Source organism: Acipenser ruthenus, chromosome 2, assembly GCF_902713425.1.
Source record: "Acipenser ruthenus chromosome 2, fAciRut3.2 maternal haplotype, whole genome shotgun sequence".
Classification (NCBI taxonomy): domain Eukaryota; kingdom Metazoa; phylum Chordata; class Actinopteri; order Acipenseriformes; family Acipenseridae; genus Acipenser; species Acipenser ruthenus.
Window position 1 is genome coordinate 64,425,363 of NC_081190.1, and position 19,570 is coordinate 64,444,932.

At 39.6% G+C, this 19,570-nt stretch overlaps 1 protein-coding gene across 1 annotated transcript in view; it reads right to left on the reverse strand.

Annotated features, from left to right (window-relative positions):
- galntl6 (polypeptide N-acetylgalactosaminyltransferase like 6) overlaps positions 1-19,570 on the reverse strand; it is a 385,099-nt gene that overhangs the window by 265,276 nt on the left and 100,253 nt on the right. The window contains exon 2 of the mRNA XM_034014430.3: positions 16,567-16,675. Within this exon, the coding sequence (XP_033870321.1) occupies positions 16,567-16,675 (109 nt within the window). The remainder of the gene's footprint in view (positions 1-16,566; positions 16,676-19,570) is intronic.

The following is a 19,570-nucleotide window of genomic DNA, read 5'->3' on the forward strand; positions in this document are numbered from 1 at the left end:
TAATTTTAAATATGTGCATGACCTGGTCTCTCAGGGCTAGCGTCAGGGGAGATGCAACTACAACTGAGCCCAGCCTTTAGGGGAGCCCCCCAGCCTCGAGTCCTTTTTTTTTCTGAGCCCACTTTAATGACTAAACATAAAAAACGTGTATAGGGATTAGAAAAATAAACCGTAACAAGGTAGTATTGGCAGACTGTCAATCAAAACTGAAATTCGCAAATCTGTAGGAGGGACGCAGAGCAAGCGCTCTGGCAATAGGTCAGTGTTAAGGTCATGTGATTGCTCTGGTGGCAGATGTGTGATACTAACCAACAGATGGTACAAATTCAGCATTTTCAAAAATTACAATATGTTAAATCTGCTACTAAAGAACAAGTGTAATGAGCAAAAAAGACAGCTCTGTCAGAAAGAGGCAGAAAATGCAAACAAAATAGCATATTGTAAATGGTTTAAGAGTGGGCTGTTTGTTTTGCTTCCATGGTTTTGGGCGATTTTATGTATGGTTTTTTTTTTTTTTCTACTACTTGCTACACTTTTTTCGAATCCCAGTATTTCAGGGGGTGCCTACATGACCAGAGAAATAACCTTGCTTCCTGATCTCTTACATGATGATGTGAAGTCTCCATTTCAAGTAGTACAGTACCTGGTTCAGAGAGACTTGAGCACAGGATTCCCCAACACCCAAATTGAACTGCAAGCACTGCTTACAATTCCAATTACTGGTGCTATTGCTGAGCGATGCTTCAGTAAACTGCGGTCAACAATATCACAGGAGAGATTGTCTGCACTGGCTGTACTGTCAATTGAAAATAGACTTGCAAGACAAGTAAACTTTTTTGATGTAATTATTTAAAATCCGCCGTGTAGCCCTTAAGTTAGAAAATTAAAATAAAATAAGTAATATTTTTTGTATTATTATTATTTTACATTATTTACAAAGAAAAAATGTATTATTATTATTATGTTTTATGAATTTCAGTTTATAAAAAAATGAAATCTAATTAGGTACCTGTGACGGAGATCGAATGATTCTTGGTGTTAGATCTCCTTCCTGACCTGTGAGGGCGCTGAGAAAAGGGAACAGAGTACCCTGGACTGGATGGCCAGACAGTTAATTCACAGGGTTAGGAAGAAGTCGGCCATCTAGAAAGGGGACTGAGCTACGGTACACTAAATCATTGACCCAGAAGGTTAATGGTGTGGTACCTGCGGATTGGAGGAGCAGGTGCACTCGTTAACCAAGGGGTCATGGTTGACGGTATATAAAGGGGGTGTAGTGAGGTGATCCTCCCTTGTGATGGTTATGCTAAGAACCGAAAGGACCGATACTGTGATTATTACCGGCTAACATTAATTAGACGGCTAACACGATCCGGAGCTGTTGCCAACGGCCAGCACTAAAACCGGATAACCCTACACATTGTATCACAGATAAATTGTAATTCACAGCGAGCACTACAGCACGCACTTTGGACTGGTGACAGTGTTTGTATCTTGTGTGTGTTTGTACTAGACTAGTGTTTATTATTGTTTACGGGACTGCAACCCATAATTATTCCCTGCGCCATACACATCGCTGTGTATTGCCAGTCCTCCTAATATTTACTATTGGGTCATCAGACCATTTGGATTACAAATAAAACAGAAACCATTTTGCCCGTACTTTGTTGTCTATCTTTTCTTGTTGGATTACTTCACCTGCTCTACTAATTACCACTTTGCCACAGTACCATATCAATGTTCTTAATATGGAGGCAGTGTGGCAGTGTGTGACCCTGAGCAAGTTACTTAACCTCCTTGTGCTCCATCCTGTGGATGAGATGTTAAATCAAAGGCCTATTGTAAGGGACTCTGTATATAATGTACAGTTCACAGCCTACCTCTGTAAAGTGCTTTGTGCTGGTGGTCCACTATTAAAGGCGCTATATAAAGATATCATTAGGAGGCTGTGTGGTCCAGTGGTTAAAGAAACGGGCTTGTAACCAGGAGGTCCCCGGTTCAAATCTCACCTCAACCACTGACTCATTGTGTGACCCTGAGCAAGTCACTTAACCTCCTTGTGCTTCATCTTTCGGGTGAGACGTAGTTGTAAGTGACTCTGCACCTGATGCATAGTTCACACACCCTAGTCTCTGTAAGTCGCCTTGGATAAAGGCGTCTGCTAAATAAACAAATAATAATAATATATGAATAACTGAAACAAAGACTTTCTGCATTAATAGTTACCACATTCATGAATACATGCTGTTTGTTCTTATGAGTTGTATTGAATACATTTGTGCTATGGGTTAAGTTTTGAGATGCAGACGTTTTTATTATTATTTTTTTATAGAAACATTTTTACACTAACTTCTGTACTTCATAACATTAATTAATAAAATCTGATTGATGCCTATGATTTATGTGTTTTTGTGACTAAATTTCAGCTATTACTATGTTTCAATGTTAACTAAATTGAGTTATTGATCACATTGATTAATCTTGTTACAATTGATTTATTAAAATGTTTGGATATACTGTTACTTGATCTATTTATTTAGTCTACTTTACAGTCTTGCACCAGGGCCCAGTAAATCCTAGCGCCGGCACTGTGGTCTCTTTATATCTAGATGAGCTGATCACCCCACACACCCTCTCACTTTTCTCTGATCGTGGTTTGCTTTCCATCCCCAGCACTATGCGTTGCACTCGGGGCTTTCAGCTTTAATGCTCCACGGCTGTGGCATTTCCTTCCCCTCTTTATCAGGGGCTCATTCAGCCGACATTTCTAAATCTAGATTAAAGGCTTACTTTTTAAATTACATTTTGTTGCATTGGCCTTTTTGTAATTTTTACTATTTAGTTTTTATTGAATGGTCTTTTTCTTCTCCTAGATGCGATAAGCCGTCTTGATTTTGTGCTGCCATCTATGCACAACTGAATTAAGGACCCGCTAAATTTATTACAACCTAATTTTATAGATCCTTCGAATGGAAAATCACCACAGTGTGCAAATGGGTAAAGCCGTCAGTGTAGTATATTACGTCAGTGGGAAACAATGTCACAGGTCACAAAACATGTACTGAGAAGAAAGAGAGGCACAGAGTGATTCTGACTGTTCCAACAGGCAAAGGTTAACGTTTACTAGGGTGTACAATGTACTGTATGAATAGCAATGAGCAAAATGGTGTGGGCTCTTCTCTAGCCTCATTAGATGATAAATACACTATCTAATGCTAAAATAGATGATACATTGTCCAAATCATAGCAACTACAAATATTTTACCTAGTGCCCTCATTAATGAAATAAACTGCAACCGCTGTAATACTGTATTTAGACAGACAGCCACATAACCTAGAATTGTTTTTTTAAAGTTACTCCTGTATATGCACATTCTAGTAGTTGCTAGAAAAATAAAATTCTGTCACCATAGACAGATGATCTTCCTTGAGTTGGTGATACCCAAATGGTCAGTGTTTCTATACATCACTCTTTCAGTTAAAGGAACCTCTCTTTAGCTATATTTCTGCATCGTACATAATTTAGTCTTGTTACCTGATGGCAGCTCTCCAAGAAGATTTTTTTTTTTTTTAAAGACAGAATAGTACATTTTAGCCATTGTTAATTCTGTAATTGGATTTAGTTCTCTCCTTTGTTACGCTTAGTGTAAATGTAAGTGGCCTGTAAGCTTGTTTAAACAATAATACAATTGTATTACTTGTATTGTAACACTTGAAATGTATTTGCTTACGATTGTAAGTCGCCCTGGATAAGGACGTCTGCTAAGAAATAAATAATAATAATAATAATAATAATAATAATAATAATAATAATAATAATAATAATAAACGAAAGAAATGCAAAAGCTATATGAAATGTGAAATACTAAACTGCAAATCACAAACCATTTTCTAAGTCTTACGTTTGAAATGTGTATTACTATAATTAGCTAATTGTTGAAATGATTGTTCCGTAATAAAATTATATTATCTTTTCTGTTGAATTGTTGATAGTGGTTTCGTTGATGAATCAACGGCTTTCTGTGGATTCGTAGCACAAACTGTGGATGTGTTAATTAACAAAATATCTGCCCTGCACCCCCCTTCTCTTCAAAGCCACTCAGCCACTTTTAGTTTGAAGATTTTGTAGAATTAATCAATCAAAAGATTGTCACAGATATGTTTTAACTTAATTTAAAACTGTTTAAATTAAAACTTTGAACTGTTCTGAGTCATTAATTATTCACTTTAAGGATAATAAAGAAATAACAGTGCCACTCTCTGCAGCACCACCACATGAAAGCGAAAAAGTACATTAGAAGTAATTTAATATAAATAACCTCTTTCTTCTGGATGTATTGAAGTGGTTGGATTACTTTAGTCACACATTCATGGTTACCCTGGGATTAACCCTGGTATAAATTGATAACATCAGTTCCATTCGGGGGCGGCAACTCAGAGTCTCTTTAAGGCATGTAAGAGATTATATATATATATATATATATATATTATATATATATATATATATATATATATATAAACAAATACCTGAAAAATATGTAAATACAGTATTTTTCATGTATTATGTTTTTTTTTTTTGCTGGATGAAATAATTCTGTTCTATTACACACCCTCTGAATGTTGTCTGTCAATGTCTGTCAATGTCCCAACTAGTGACATTTGATGTTTCTGACTAAACTGTTAATCTTCTTTTATGTACTTTTTAATGAATCTCAAAAAACAATGGATTAGGAAAATAAATCTATATTAATGTATGCACATTAAACTGACTTTTTTTAAAAAAAGAAATACTATTGTACAGTGTATATAGTTATAGAATGCAGAATAACGTCTATAGGACAGTGCACACACAGTATTTTTCAAAAAAAAAATTACTGTATACTTTATTACCGCTAAGTGCTTGTCGTATTGGTCATGTATGATATAATGACTATACAAAGATTTTTCAGTCTATTTTTTAAATGAATGTATAATGAAAAAAAAATAAAAGCACAAAAAAAAACAATGTTCTCCTGTCCATACGTTAAAACTGTCATTTGAATACCTGATGTCAGTGCGAGTATACAATACGAAAAACGACTTGTTTGTTATACTTCAGAGCAAACAAACAAACAAACAAAACAAACAAACAAAAGGAAGTACGGTACTGTAACAAAAGAAAGTACAAGCTTTTTGTTCCTCATATACTCACAGAGGTTGAGTCGTGACTGTGTTATTCAAACCGAGATTCATTCAGCAACAGCTCCCTTGCTTGCACTTCCTTCCGAGCCACCTTAATCACATTGTATTCCTTAACTACCGACACACATTCATTGCACAATAACCACATTAGCTTTGCGTTCGGTACAGTTGGTAAAATAAAGTAAGTATTTATTGGTCCACTCATTGTTGAATCTGTGATTTTCACCATCAAGTTTTCTCGTCTTACCAGCTAGAGTTGAGAGAGACATGTTTATATCAAAATAAGACCTTTCAAAACCAACAAAAATCACCCACAGAAAACTAAAATCAGAGTATGCAAAGCGGAACTCAATGGAACTGGAGTGACTGGAAAAAGGTGGTGTGATGCGCATGCTGCTTTGCCGGATAAAAAAATAAAATTACAAATTGATTTACAATGTTACCGTTTTGGTTTTTTCTTTTCCATATTTCTTTTAGTTCATTTTTATAATTTTTTCTGACTGTCGGTGGGCCACTTGGTTTTTCCCTTGTGGGCCGCCAGTTGAAGAGCCCTGCCCTAGGGTATGCCCACTTGCTCACATGTGTTCCTGTACAGACAATACAGCATAAATTCATGCAAAAAAAGACTGCAACAGTTTACAAAAAAGCTCTATTTGTCAGTGCAATAGACCATGTTTGGCAGTATCTGAAACATTTAGCAAGTGCATTTTGAAATGTAATGCCTGTAAACTGTAAATATTGTAACATATGTGGGGTCTATGAAGTGCAGGAGCGCTTGGAGTGGGAGGGGCTGTGTTTCGCATCGGTAGAGCAGCCTATGGGCGACGGGCACCAATCACCGCAGAAACTGCTGGTGATTAGCCGTGGAGTGGGATGAGGCGGGACTGGCTGGTGCTGGAGATCAGTGACAGGGGGATTTTTTGTTGTTATGAAGCAGAGAGAGAAACGAGTAAACAGACAGAATAGTCCCACCCTGAGATTCCTTTTTAGTTCCACCCTGAGATTTATTTGTTTTGTTTTAGTGGCGTAGGTCGTGGCCCACAGCAACCTGTTAATTGTTGGTTAACCTTTGTCAAAGTGTCTTTGATCATTTATTATTGTAATAAATAAAGATTGAGTTTGGACCTGAATCAACTGAAGGTCATTCTTACTTTTGTTACATTGGTGATCAGAAGCAGGATATTATGGAGTGAGCTCGGCAGAGAATGGATCTGGAGAGGGCTAGAGGAGACACCGCTATGAAAACGGGGCGAGGTACCAGGACAGAGCGGGGCGAGGAGAAAGACGGTGGATAGGAGAGAAAAGGAATGCAGGGAGACAGAGCGCGAGAGCGAGGGGGAGGGGGAGGGTGCCAGCGGCTCGCGAGGGACAGAGAGGCTACTCACGGTGACATCACAGAGGGCGGGAAGACAACTGAGCCAAGATGCCGACGAGGCTGTAAGGAAAGATGGGGTGGGACCGGTTTCATCACGTCATACCAAGACAATAATAACAAACAAACTAGCAGTGCCCATGCCGACTCTCAAAATGGCGGCACTCAGGGCTGATTGGCAAGATTATTTGCATTATTTTAATGGTCTAACCAGGCTAGCTGGCTGGGACGATAAAGAGAAAGCAAAACATTTAATTACTAATGTGAAAGGGGAAGCATTACAAAAGGCTGCTAGAGCTGGAAACGGGAGTACACTCAGATTACCAAGACATAGTCCAATGGCTTGGGGAACATTTTGACCGAGGGACTGTAAGACCAGAGCACTGAGATGGGCGCCGTTATGATAATCAGAGGGTAGAAGGGTCTGGTCATCATATAAAAACACCAGGTTTTGATGGGACTGGGAGCTGGGAGCTGGGAGGCCTTTAAGGCCCAGACGGAATTGATGGCTGGACTCCAACGCTGGGTCGAAGAGGAGCGTGTCCTGCGATTAGCCGCAGCACTGAAGGGGAACGCACAACTGGTACTCCTGTACCTTCCTTCTGTACAACGCAAGAGTTACTCAGGTCTCACAGAGGCACTCTACCGCCGCTACAGCGGCCTATCAGACCCTGATGGCCTCATTTTAGACGGCGGTTACGGCAACCCAGAGAAAAGGTGGAAAAACTGACAGACTTTGCTGGAACCGTGGACATAGTGGACACATCCAGTGTCAGTGCCCCGGATCTCAAGGCCCCAGCCCTATCTCTACCCCGGGAAACGGCACAGGGGACACTGCGGGCCCAGCCCTGTTTCCCTGGTAATGCCTTGATCACCTGCAACCCAATCAGGTCCACATCCCTCAAACCTGTCTCCCTCAACCCAGTCGCTCCGGTGTTTCTCCATCTGACAAGCCTGCTTGCCTATCCTACTTCCTCCTCACCCGGTTGGCCGCCCCATCTACAAACCACAATACACCACAGCCTGTCAATTATCACTCCTGGCGCCAACTGTGGTCGTTGGAAGGATGTCACTGGCCGATTTCTGCCATGTCCCTGTGCAGATAGAAGGGGTCCCCTGCCTAGCGCTAATGGACACGGGGTCAACCGTCACCATGGTGTGCCCTGACGTGGTTCCAGCGATGCTCTGCCTGGAGCCTACAGTAGTACACCTGAGGACAGAGACGGGAGAGCTCGCCCCCGTGAAGGGAAAATGTCCATTCAGCTTGGGGACAAGTTCTTTCGTCACCCGGTGTGGGTAGCCGCTGTACAGGACCTCTGTATATTGGGGTTGGATTTCCTCTGTAGCACAGCGGGACACCTAGACCTGGCAACCGGAGCCCTACAGCTGAGGGGTGGGTCCACACTCCCAATAGCGGACCCAAGAAGAGATCCAGTGACAGGACAGAGAGGCAAAGGGGAGCAGAGTCCCCTCACTCGATTACTCCAAAATGGCTGGACTATATCACCCTACATCCCTCCACCATCTTATCCCATAAATTGTAGGGCAGCAGTGTGGAGTAGTGGTTAGGGCTCTGGACTCTTGACCGGAGGGTCGTGGGTTCGGTCCCAGGTGGGGGACACTGCTGCTGTTCCCTTCAGCAAGGTACTTTACCTAGATTGCTCCAGTAAAAACCCAACTGTATAAATGGGTAATTGTATGTAAAAATAATGTGTACAAAATAATGTAATTGTATGTAAAAATAATGTGATATCTTATAACAATTGTAAGTCACCCTGGATAAGGGCGTCTGCTAAGAAATAAATAAATTAAAAAAAATGAGGCCAACACAGGGACTACACCAGAAAGAAACCCCAAATGACAGCTTGTGGCTTCAGAATAAGCCACCAAGGCTGCCAAACACCCACCCTGAGTCATCCCCACCAGCTCCCCTCCAGCGTCCACCCAACCCAACCCAACCGCCCCAACATGGCACCACAACCCTTCACAAAGACATCGGACGTGCCACTCTAACTGCAGTGACAGCTATCTGAGACCCAGACCCAGCTGCTGGAACTGCTGTTGGAGTACAATGACAGCTTCGCAATCAGCGCGGAAGAGACAGGACGCACCCAACGCACCCACCTGGTCCAGCACAAAATCAACATGGGGAAAGCAGCTCCCGTTAAACTGAGGCCTCGCCGGTTACCACTAGCATGACACGACGGTGCCGAAAGGCTGATGAAAGATATGAGAGAGGCGGAACTGATCAAACCGTCGGACAACCCCTGGATGGCGCCAGTGGTGATGGTTCCGAAGAAGGACGACACGTGGCGACTTTGTATGGACTATCGCCACCTGAATGAAGTAACAAGAAATGACTCGTACCCGCTTCCCCGTATTGACAAGTCGCTGGACCTTGTGGCAGGCTCCTCCAGGTTCTCCTCCATCGAACTACGGAGTGATTACTATCAGGTAGCCCTGGCACCTGACACCCGACCAAAGACAGCCTTTTCCACCGGCAGGGGGCTCTGGCAGTTTAGAGTCAAGCCTTTTGGGCTGTGCAAAGCCCCTGCCACTTTCAAGCGCCTTATGGAGACGGTCCTGGTTGACGTACCACCGCAGGAGCGCCTGGTCTACCTGGACGACCTGCTGGTCCATACAGCCACTTTCCAGGCCGCCCTCGACTCACTGAGCAAGGTCTTACAGAAGGCGACACCTGCAGGGCTGAAGCGGCACCCAGATAAATGTTGGTTACATCAGCGGGAGGTGATCTTCCTTGGCCATAAAGGTGGGAGGAGAGGGCATCAGCACCGAACCATCTAAGGTGACCACTGTCCGCGACTGGCCAGCCCCCACAGACCAGCGGCAACTGAGAGGATTACTTACACCGGTTCGTGCTGAACTTCGCCGGCATCGCCACCCCTCTGTTCCAGCTCCTGAAGAAGGGGAAGGATTTTGACTGGACGCCAGCTCAAGAAGAGGCCTTCTGCACATTAAGGACCACCCTTACACAGTCACCCATCCTGGTACCCCCCGACACTGGACACAGATGCCAGCAATGAAGGCATTGGAGCAGCCGTTCCCTCAACAAGGCTGAACGACGCTACTGCGTGATTCGATAGGAGCTGCTAGCCGTGGTTGCATCGGTCCGCCACTTCCGTCACCACTTGTGCGGCCTCCTGTTCAGGATTAGGACGGATCAAGCAGCTCTACAATGGTGACTTACCGCACGCTGGCTCGAGCAACTTCAGGCCTTCAATTTTACTATTGAACACCGGGCCAGGGCTCGCCATTCCAATGTGGACGCCCTGTTCCGTCGATCATGCAAAAATACATGGAGCTTTGAAATAACATTGGTGGTTTCCCAATGATTTAGTTTTTAAACACCATGGTATTAAAATCTTGTGTTTTTCATTTAAAGCTATTGTAGCCGTCCTAGGTGGTAGCCACTACGTGACTAATTTTAGGGGTTACGTCACCTTAGACACTGTAATTCAGGCATTAGTTTCCGGACTCATTGTTTTAAAATAATTATTTGTTTTAATTACTTCAGACATTACTTCATAGTGGCAGGTAATTTTATTTCAAGATTTTGTCTTTCCCATTGTATATCTTATGTACTGTAACTTTTTTTTATATAGTATATTGAAATATGGTATTTATAGTTAAACACACAGATTTAAGGTTAGGGTTATGTAATATGTAAGCTGTAAGATGAAGAAAGGTGGTTTTATTGCATTACTGGACCGATGAGGCCCTTTCACAGTACTACATGTGAACACCTCCAGCTGTGTCATCATCCAGCCCCTGCATAATTTTAAGTTCACTGCAGTGTGGTTTCCTAAAACTGTTCATTGTTGAATCAGATTTCTTTGAAGAGTACTGTTGATGGATCAAGAAGGCATTTTAATCAATATTGTTTATATAATCCTGAAAATACAAAAGCTCTGTAAATGGTATCTAAAATATGTTTGTTTTTTTAAAAATGTATTTATGTATTTGTTTACTTTTCTAAACGATAACAAAAAAATGCTTTTAAAATACTGATAAATAGTCTATGCGACACTTGAGACAGTTCAGAAGCACTGTTCTAATTTTCTGAGGAAGTCTAAGGATTCATCCAAAATTATCAAATACAGTAAACGTACACAGTGTGCTCTTTCAGAACCCTCCTAAACGCATACATAAAAAGGCTGACACTTTTGACTGGTCTACTGTATTCAGTATTGTACACAAACACATTGCAGAATTTGAGCACCAGTTTAAAATGTGATAATAATCCCTTTCTCTCTATTACTCATGAGATGATCATAATCTGTCATTTCATTGGTTTATGGATTGGCTCATGAAACTTTATTATTTTTCTGTTCCTACAGTATATTGGTCACTGTCCATGTGCGAAAAACAGGAAATACTTGGCCCTGCATATTTTTCACAGGGTCTAGTGAGAAAGGCAGCAAAAGTAATTTTAAAGTACATTATATTTATTTATTTCTTAGCAGACGCTCTTATCCAGGGCGGCTTACAATTGTTATAAGATATCACATTATTTTTACATACAATTACATTATTTTTTACACATTATTTTTAAATACAATTACCCATTTATACAGTTGGGTTTTTACTGGAGCAATCTAGGTACAGTACCTTGCTCAAGGGTACAGCAGCAGTGTCCCCCACCTGGGATTGAATCCACGACCCTCTGGTCAAGAGTCCAGAGCCCTAACGACTACGCCACACTGCTGCCCATTATATTGTATTTCTTTCATTGAGGCAAGTCTCCCAACACCTATGTGTGTATACAGTTAACATTTAAAAAATCATATTCATGTGAGAAAACAAAATTGTATTCTTGTAAGAGTTTATATTTTAGCAACTGCAAATAAATTGCAATGAAACTGAGTAGTATTGCATGATAGGCAGTTAGGTTTTCCAATCTAACTGTATATAATTTTTTTAGTTTACAGAAGCTTTTTTGTATGGTACAGTGTACTGTATGAACTATTGACTTTTCAAATATGTTGTGCAATTATTTGTACAGTATCTCATACATATTTTTGACATGTTATTATTGTATGTATTTGAATGAATTGTGCACATTTGTTTCCTCTATCCTTAACCACTGGAACCATACCAACATTGTGGAAGCTTGCATGTGTGGTACCAGTACATAAATGGAGGTTGCCAATTACAGACCAATATCATTGCTGCCTGTTTGGATAAAATGTTTGGAGAAGGTGGTGCTGGATCAGCTGAAAGCCTTTATTGACTCAAACAACCTGCGATCCCCAATCCAGTCTGTTTTTAGATCAGGCCATGGGACAATAACAGCAGCAACTAAAGTGGTTGATGACATTGAGTGACTTGGATAGTAAACAGTAGTAAGCAGGTGGCAGCTGCAGTCTTTATTGATTTGTCCAAGGCTTTCGATAGTGTGCAGCTGTATTATGTGATAGGTTGGGGGAATTGAATCTGTCTGATAAAGCAATTGATTGCTTCTCTGGTTATTTAACAGATAGACAACAGGTAAAAGGAGGAGGTATGTTTTCTTCCATTTTAGAGATAAAAAAGGTGTATCCTGGGTCTGACATTGCCCATTGTCATCTCTGTGTGGATAATACAATGCTTTATACTACTGGGTACTCTGGCATAGGCGTAATTAAACTCCAAGAGGCTTTCAATATTGTACAGTGATTTTGGAATTTAAAGCTTTAGCTTAAGTTGTATAATTCAGTGAGTTCCACAAGTTGTTCTGCAAACAAGCTGTAAAACATTTACAGCGTTGGTTAATGAGGTATCCATTATGCTAATCAGGTCGTAGGCACTTAATTTACCTTAATTTGCCAATACAGTAAGCCCAGTATCAAAGAGATAAATCACTTTCATTAATAGGTCTGTATTTAAATAGACTGCAGATGCAGTTAAACACACTATAAATGTCTATAATGAGTACTACAACTAATGTGTGTTAATGCACAGATAATAAACAACAGTATAGGAAGCAAGTATCTTGTGTATTTTACCACTGGATTGTGCCCTGTGGTTTTCTTGTTTAGCTTGTATCTTTTTTAGTCTTCACCAGCAGTTTATAGAATGATTATAAAGTAAATTAGCCACTTGTACTTGCCATGGGAAAAAGAAATCCTACTTGAACTGAAGGATGGTACGGAGGTGTGAATTCCTGTGAAAATTCTGCATTCTGCTGCCTTTTTTTCTTTTTTTAAATACTGCTGCATCTCACTTACCTAAAGACCTTTTGAAGCTTAGAGGTAACAAGAGGCAAGGCCCAGTCTGGCTGGTCTCCACAGTGCCTCCACAGCAGGGGCTGCTGTAGCATGATAAGGTGAACTATCCCCTGATGTTGTTACTTCTTAACCTAAGGGATAGCTCACCCAGCACTCTTCCAAGAGATGAGTGATGGCCATATTTGGTACTTACAACAGAGCTGTTGGCTACAGTGCATTTTATGACCAGCAGTAGTACTGGAATCTGGTTTTGGTCTCCACCTGACCAAAATATGTATTTTCAAGTAACGTAATAGTTACAGATTAAGATGTCAAAGTCTGTCCTTCATATTATTATTATTATTATTATTATTATTTTTTCATAAATTTAGTCGTTGCCAATTTTTATTATTTTCTCCCAATTTGGAATGGCCAATTATTATTTGAAGCTAAGCTCACCGCTACCACCCCTGCGCTGACTCGGGAGGGCGAAGACCAACACACACACTGTCCTCCGAAGCGTGTGCCGTCAGCCGACCGCTTTTTTTTCACACTGCGGACTCACCATGCAGCCACCCAAGAGCTACAGCATCGGAGGACAACGCAGCTCTCGGGCAGCTTACAGGCAAGCCCACAGGCGCCCGGCCAGACTACAGGGGTCACTGGTGCGCGGTGAGCCGAGGACACCCTGGCCGACCTAACCCTCCCTCCTCCTGGGCGATGCTCGGCCAATTGTGCGCCGCCCCCTAGGAGCTCCCGTCCACAGTCGGCTGTGGAATAGTCTGGACTCGAACTCGCGACGTCCAGACTATAGAGCATCCTACAATCCACGTGGAGAGCCTTTAGTGGATGCGCCACTCGGGAGCCCCCAGTCCTTCATATTATAACAGACATTATTTTATGGAATTGCACCTTGAAAGAGCTGCATTATTTACATAATTATAAACCTTGGACAAGGCAATTATGTAAAAAAAGACAGTACCATCAGCCCTATCTTTAAAAACACTCAATCATTTAGAGATTCAGTTATACTAATAAGAAACTGTTGTACAGCATAACTAGACAGTTGTCATCCTGTACCAGAAAATGTGTTGGTTTAGAGGTGGTTAAGTGTAAAATGCATGGCAGAAATTGTACTTTGGTTTGTGGCTTATAAGGGGGTTTTACCAAAATAACTACAAGACATGAAAGTTTGTGATGTCAATTAATATAGACAGATTACCATGCTTCTGACAGTTCTAAAGTGATGTCTTTTCATTTTACAGCAGTTCAAACGAGAGAGCATAGACCTGCAAAAGGGCAGGCTTATTTGAAATATTACTTTAAAAAAAAAAACAAAAAAAAACAGCATAACAAGATATAACAGAACTGTAGCATGGGATATGCCATTAAAAGAACAGTGACAGACAACACAAAAGAGTGAAACTGACATTTCAGTGAGGACCTAGACAAACGGGGATCAAAAACAAAATTAATAGAACAAGTGACAGGTGAAGACAAGCAATAGACAAGAGGAGAGATGCCATAACAGACAAGCTATATTACTATAATTCCTTTCCTCTCTCAGTGGTTATCCCAACTAGTGCATTAACCACCCTCTAGTTATACAGTAGGAAGGTAGGTACCTTGTAATCCAAAATGTTTGTTTAAGTTTTAGTGATTAATTAAAAGTAAAATATACTATGTGGACAAGCCATGACGGTGCTCGGTGAGACAGCATGGAGTGGGTTATGTACTCTCTTTTTTAACCTTAGATTTTCGTATTTTTGTAAGTATATTTACAATTTTAAAAGCTTTTTTGCAGTCTTACTCAAATAAAAAAATAAAAAAAAACATGAAATGTTACAATCTTAATGCAACATGTATTACAAAATGTCTTCCCTGTATACATTTGCTAATTATAACATTGATTCTTCAAAACAATCCCAGATTTAAAGTAGAATGGTATAATAATAACAATACAAAAAAAAACACATTTCATTCACACTTTTCATTGCTCATTATACTTTGCTCCAACTGGCCAGCCTTTAACATTTTTTAATCATATGAAATGGGAGAAAACTAAGCTCTATTATAATTGCATAAACACCATTTGTACAGTTCAACAACATTTCTGCTAACAATGGTTGCCTTATTCTCTGGGGTATAAATCTATTAAAACCGAAGACATCATTCTAAAGAGTTATGAAGCCACAGAAAAATTACATTCTCTGCACATCAGATAAGAAAAGTCTGATCAGCTATTACAGCTGTGAAAAAGCAGTTTTAATAATTCCATTAAAAATCAGACAAAAACATTCATAGCTGTGCCACTTCTGTGAAGCATGTTTCAGCTCATGTAATATTTTTTTTTTGCATTCTATATCTTTGTAGATAGTATACTATGGGACGCCAAGTTTTTTTACCCAATTTAGATTAAAGCTTGTATTTTTTCCCAGATTTAAACATCTTTTTTCAGATTTATAAGTCTTGTGAAAAAACAAATGTTTAAATGTGCACTTTCAGATATAAATATAACATTTAAATCCAGGATGTGAAAAATCAAAGAAAAAAATCTCCAGTTTTGTTTACACTTGGCGAGTAGAGATTTAGCTAGCTAAATCTTTGCTGCTTGCAAATAAATTTTATTTTAATTTTTTTTTTTGCGAATCAAGATTTAGCTGACACATTAAATCTTTTCCATTCGCAAATAAATCTGTTTTTTGTAAAATACATATTTAATTTCAGAATAAGTTAACTGCTAAATCCACACATGCAATTTTTCAGATTTATAAATCTCATGAAAAACCTTTAAATGTTTAGTTCCAAAACAAATATATAACTTGACTGCTAAATCCGGACGTACAGGTTTTCAGATTTATACGTCTCTTAAATAAATTATTAAATGTGCACTTCCAGATAGAATTTATAAACCTGAAAATATTTATCAAAGTTTCAACATTTAAATCCAGCATGTGAAATAAATACAAGAAAAAGAGCTCCGGTTTTAACACTCGGCGAGCATATTTAGCTAAATATCATTTTTTAAATCTTTGTTTTACACTCGGCGAACACAGTTAGTTAAATCTGTGTTTACACTTTATTTGCAAACGCCAAAGATTTAAGTTGTCAGCTTTAAGCTAAATCTGGGGAAAAAGACATGTTAAAATGTTAACTTTTTTTTTTTTACTCTTGGCGCCCCATACACCCAACCTGCATTTATTCTTCTGTCTTGGAGGGAAATGGTAGTTATACAGTTAGTACTTTGTGGATACAAAGCAAAAAATAGACAAGAAGATGTACAAAGACTGCAGCTTCATGTCTGTAGACCTGTGACATCATCCTTTTTTAATAGCAAGCCACAGTATGTTTTGGAGACTAATTGTATGGCTTGTGATGACCTTTCCTATTGAATGATCCCCTGAAATGATATTCTAATAAATGCTAATGAATAAGTAATGCTTCTTGGAAGTGGCTGGTAATAAAGCAATTTAGCTTTTCCTTTGTGCACACTAATCTTTAACGTTAAGCACGGCTAATGTGTCTGGAAATGTAGTACAATGATCAATTGTTAAACAGTATGTTATTAAGGGTACATAAACACACTGATTGAATAATAGGATTCCTAGGTGCAAGAGCCATTCAGCTATTGTATATTTTTAAAAATCACTAGATTTAGTTTAAAATTACAAATTTGGGTTTATTTAATATGCAGTGAAAACTCTATGTTAAAAGGTGCTCTTTAAATATATTGTTTTTAAAATTATATGCTGGTATTTTGGGCAGATAGAAAGGACTGTCTACAGCTGATGAACTTATTTCACGTACCTGCACGGATTTCATCTTTTCTGATGCTTTCATAGTCATGCCAATCTTTTCTTCTTAAGCCATCACTCCATGTGTAAATGTGTCCTTCACTCAAGCCTAAAGGAAATTCCTAAGAAAAATGCAAATGCAATCATTATATTGTATTCCCTGATAGAGATGAAAGGAAACATTTTTTGCAATGATGATATATTTAGACAAATATGAATAATGCATTCTGAATAATTCTGAATATTGTTTAAATGTTGTTGCCCACTTTATCCACAGAATGTTAAGTTTTCTCTAATATTAAATGCATACAGGATTTAATATTCTCGATTTAAAATGTGTATAATTGTTCTTAAAATGTAATGTAAAAATCAAGAAATATTCAAGCTCTATATTCATGTATTTAATCATACCAAGATACCATTAAAAACCAAAATGCATTAAAAAAAACAAGAAACAGATTTAGCTGTATTCTAATAAATAACTCTTTGTGAGTATCTTACATCATAGTATTACAGTCTTTTATTCTGATGCGTCATGTGACGTCATAACCTTCTGTTTCCAACATGGACAGCCATTATAGGTTCAGCTATCAGCTTCAAGGTGCACATACACCCTTCTTGATAGAGATTAATGGCTTAAAAGAGCTAAATATCGTTCTAAAACCAATTTCTGTCCTCTTATTAGCATTAGCAATATTATTGCTGTACTCTACTTTCTCCTGCTGCTACAGCTTTGGCCAAAGGTTTTGCATCACCTAGAATTTTAGGATTGAGAAATATGTGTGAACATAATTTAGATATTTTATTTAATATCATGTAATCAATGAAACTACAAAATGATACCGCAAAAGTTTACTGGAAGCCATAATAGTAGTACAGTATTGCATGTTTAGGGTGACCACCCGTCCCTAATTGGACGGGACAGTTCCGAAATGTGAAGATCAAGTCCTGGTCCCGGGCTCAATGCCTTCGTGACAGAATTTGTCCCGGATTCCTAGACAGTTCAATTCACCAGTTCAACGCTACAGTCAAACCATAGCATATCTGTTTGGAGCAAAGCACTGCCCCTGCTGCATCATTTCCAATGCCTTACACAGCCCCAGAATGATCGACACATTGACTAGCCAATCCAAGACATAAAACTATATAATCCCACTATCATGTGACTTTTTACACTCGCATCACATGTTGCCCAACAGCCTGACACTGATCTGCTTTGGAGACAGCAAACAAAATACAATTTGTTGAATTTCATAGTTTTCTTTGTTTATGTGTTAATGGCTGACTCTAAAAGCTGAAGTAGCACATAGTGATACTTCAGTAAAGGAAGGAGTACCCTATAAGGCCTACTTCAAAGAAAAAAAGTAAGCATCTGTGCAAATTCAGGGAGAAATTGGTTATAACGGTCATACACATGGATTAGTAAAAGTGCAAAGCATTAAACAAGGGTATTTTATACATTATGTAGAACATTTTTTAGAATTGGATACTAAGGTGAACACGTTGTTAAGAAGCATTCAAAGTTGATAAGTGATTTTGAAATACTGTTATTAAACATACAGTATAAAATATTTTGTTAAGTATATGAAAAAAATGGTATGCAATTAAATATATTAACGCAACATTATTCAGCAGGTTTCGTTCAACTTTATAAACTGTAAAACTGTATTGCACCACAATCACTAATTCACGCACTAACCGGACTTGTGTATTTGTTTTGTGTTTAATGTGGGGATACAAGAACGGGACTATTATTTTGGGACCAGCTTGAGGATTATAAATGTAAGTAATACACTCTGCTGTATTACTCACCATCATTATGATTTCCTGTTTGTTTTGCCATCAGGCACTGGACAAAAACAACTAATAAAAACAAACCTTTTAACCTACTTATTGAAGGACTTATTGTTACAGATGTCTGTACTACCCTGTAGCAGGGCGATTGCCCTGCATGTGTGTATTTAGTGTTGGTATCATTTGTATGGGGAAATGGGTTTATTGTATGTCGTTTTGGAGTTGATTTGTTTAATTGAATTATTGTTTGACAGCCGGACGCTCGATTGAGACTTGCTGCCTGCTAGGCTTGGTTGAGGGGAAGGGCAGCAAGTGATTGGCTGTGCTGGACCTCAATCAGCAGGTGGGCGGGTCTTGATTGAGTGTCCGTCAGTTCAAAAGCATCCGCGGGAGATGGTTCGAGGCGACTGTAACGCCATGCCAGAGGGGAGCGGCGTATACTCGGGAGGAGAGGGTCCGCGCTGCAGGAACGACAGCTACGCAACCCTGAGACTGCAAGTGGTGCTTGTGAAGGCAATGCCCAGCCAAGGCCGTATGAAGCAGCACAAGTCGTTGTATGAATACCGGCTCATGAGTAGGTTAGTTAGGGGATTGTGATCCCATGTGATGTATAGCGAGGGTTACGTAGTGTAGCCGGTTCCTGGAGCGGGACGCCTCGTTTTAAGGCTAGCGCTCGCCCTCTGGGGCACCTTTTATTTGTAGTTTTTGTACTGTGTTTTATTTTGCCTTTTGTACAGCTTGCTGTATGTGTCCTCTGTGCGTTACCATGGCTGGTAACGTCACATGACCACCTTTACTTTCATTTCTGTTTTGTGTTAATAAATCCTGCGCGCCTGTGCCGGCGTTTCAAATCCACCCCCAGTTGTCTCTCTGTTTTGCTAAACACAGCGGCTATTCACGCAAGTGACGTAAGACCCGGTCACATACCCATTTTAGATTATGGAGATGTCATTTATAAAGCTGCTTCTAATGTTGCCCTTAGGTAGCCTGATGCTTTATACTCTGCAGTAAGATTTGTCACTGGTGCTCCCTACCGCTCTCATCACTGTGATCTCTACACTTTGGTTGGCTGGCCCTCACTTCAAACACGTCGGCTATGTCATTGGTTCAGACTCATTTATAAAACCTTAATTGGGAAATCACCCCTCTATTTAAGCGAATTGTTGACTATATCGGTCTCCTATTACAACCTTCGATTCAGCAATTTGATTAGTTTAATTGTC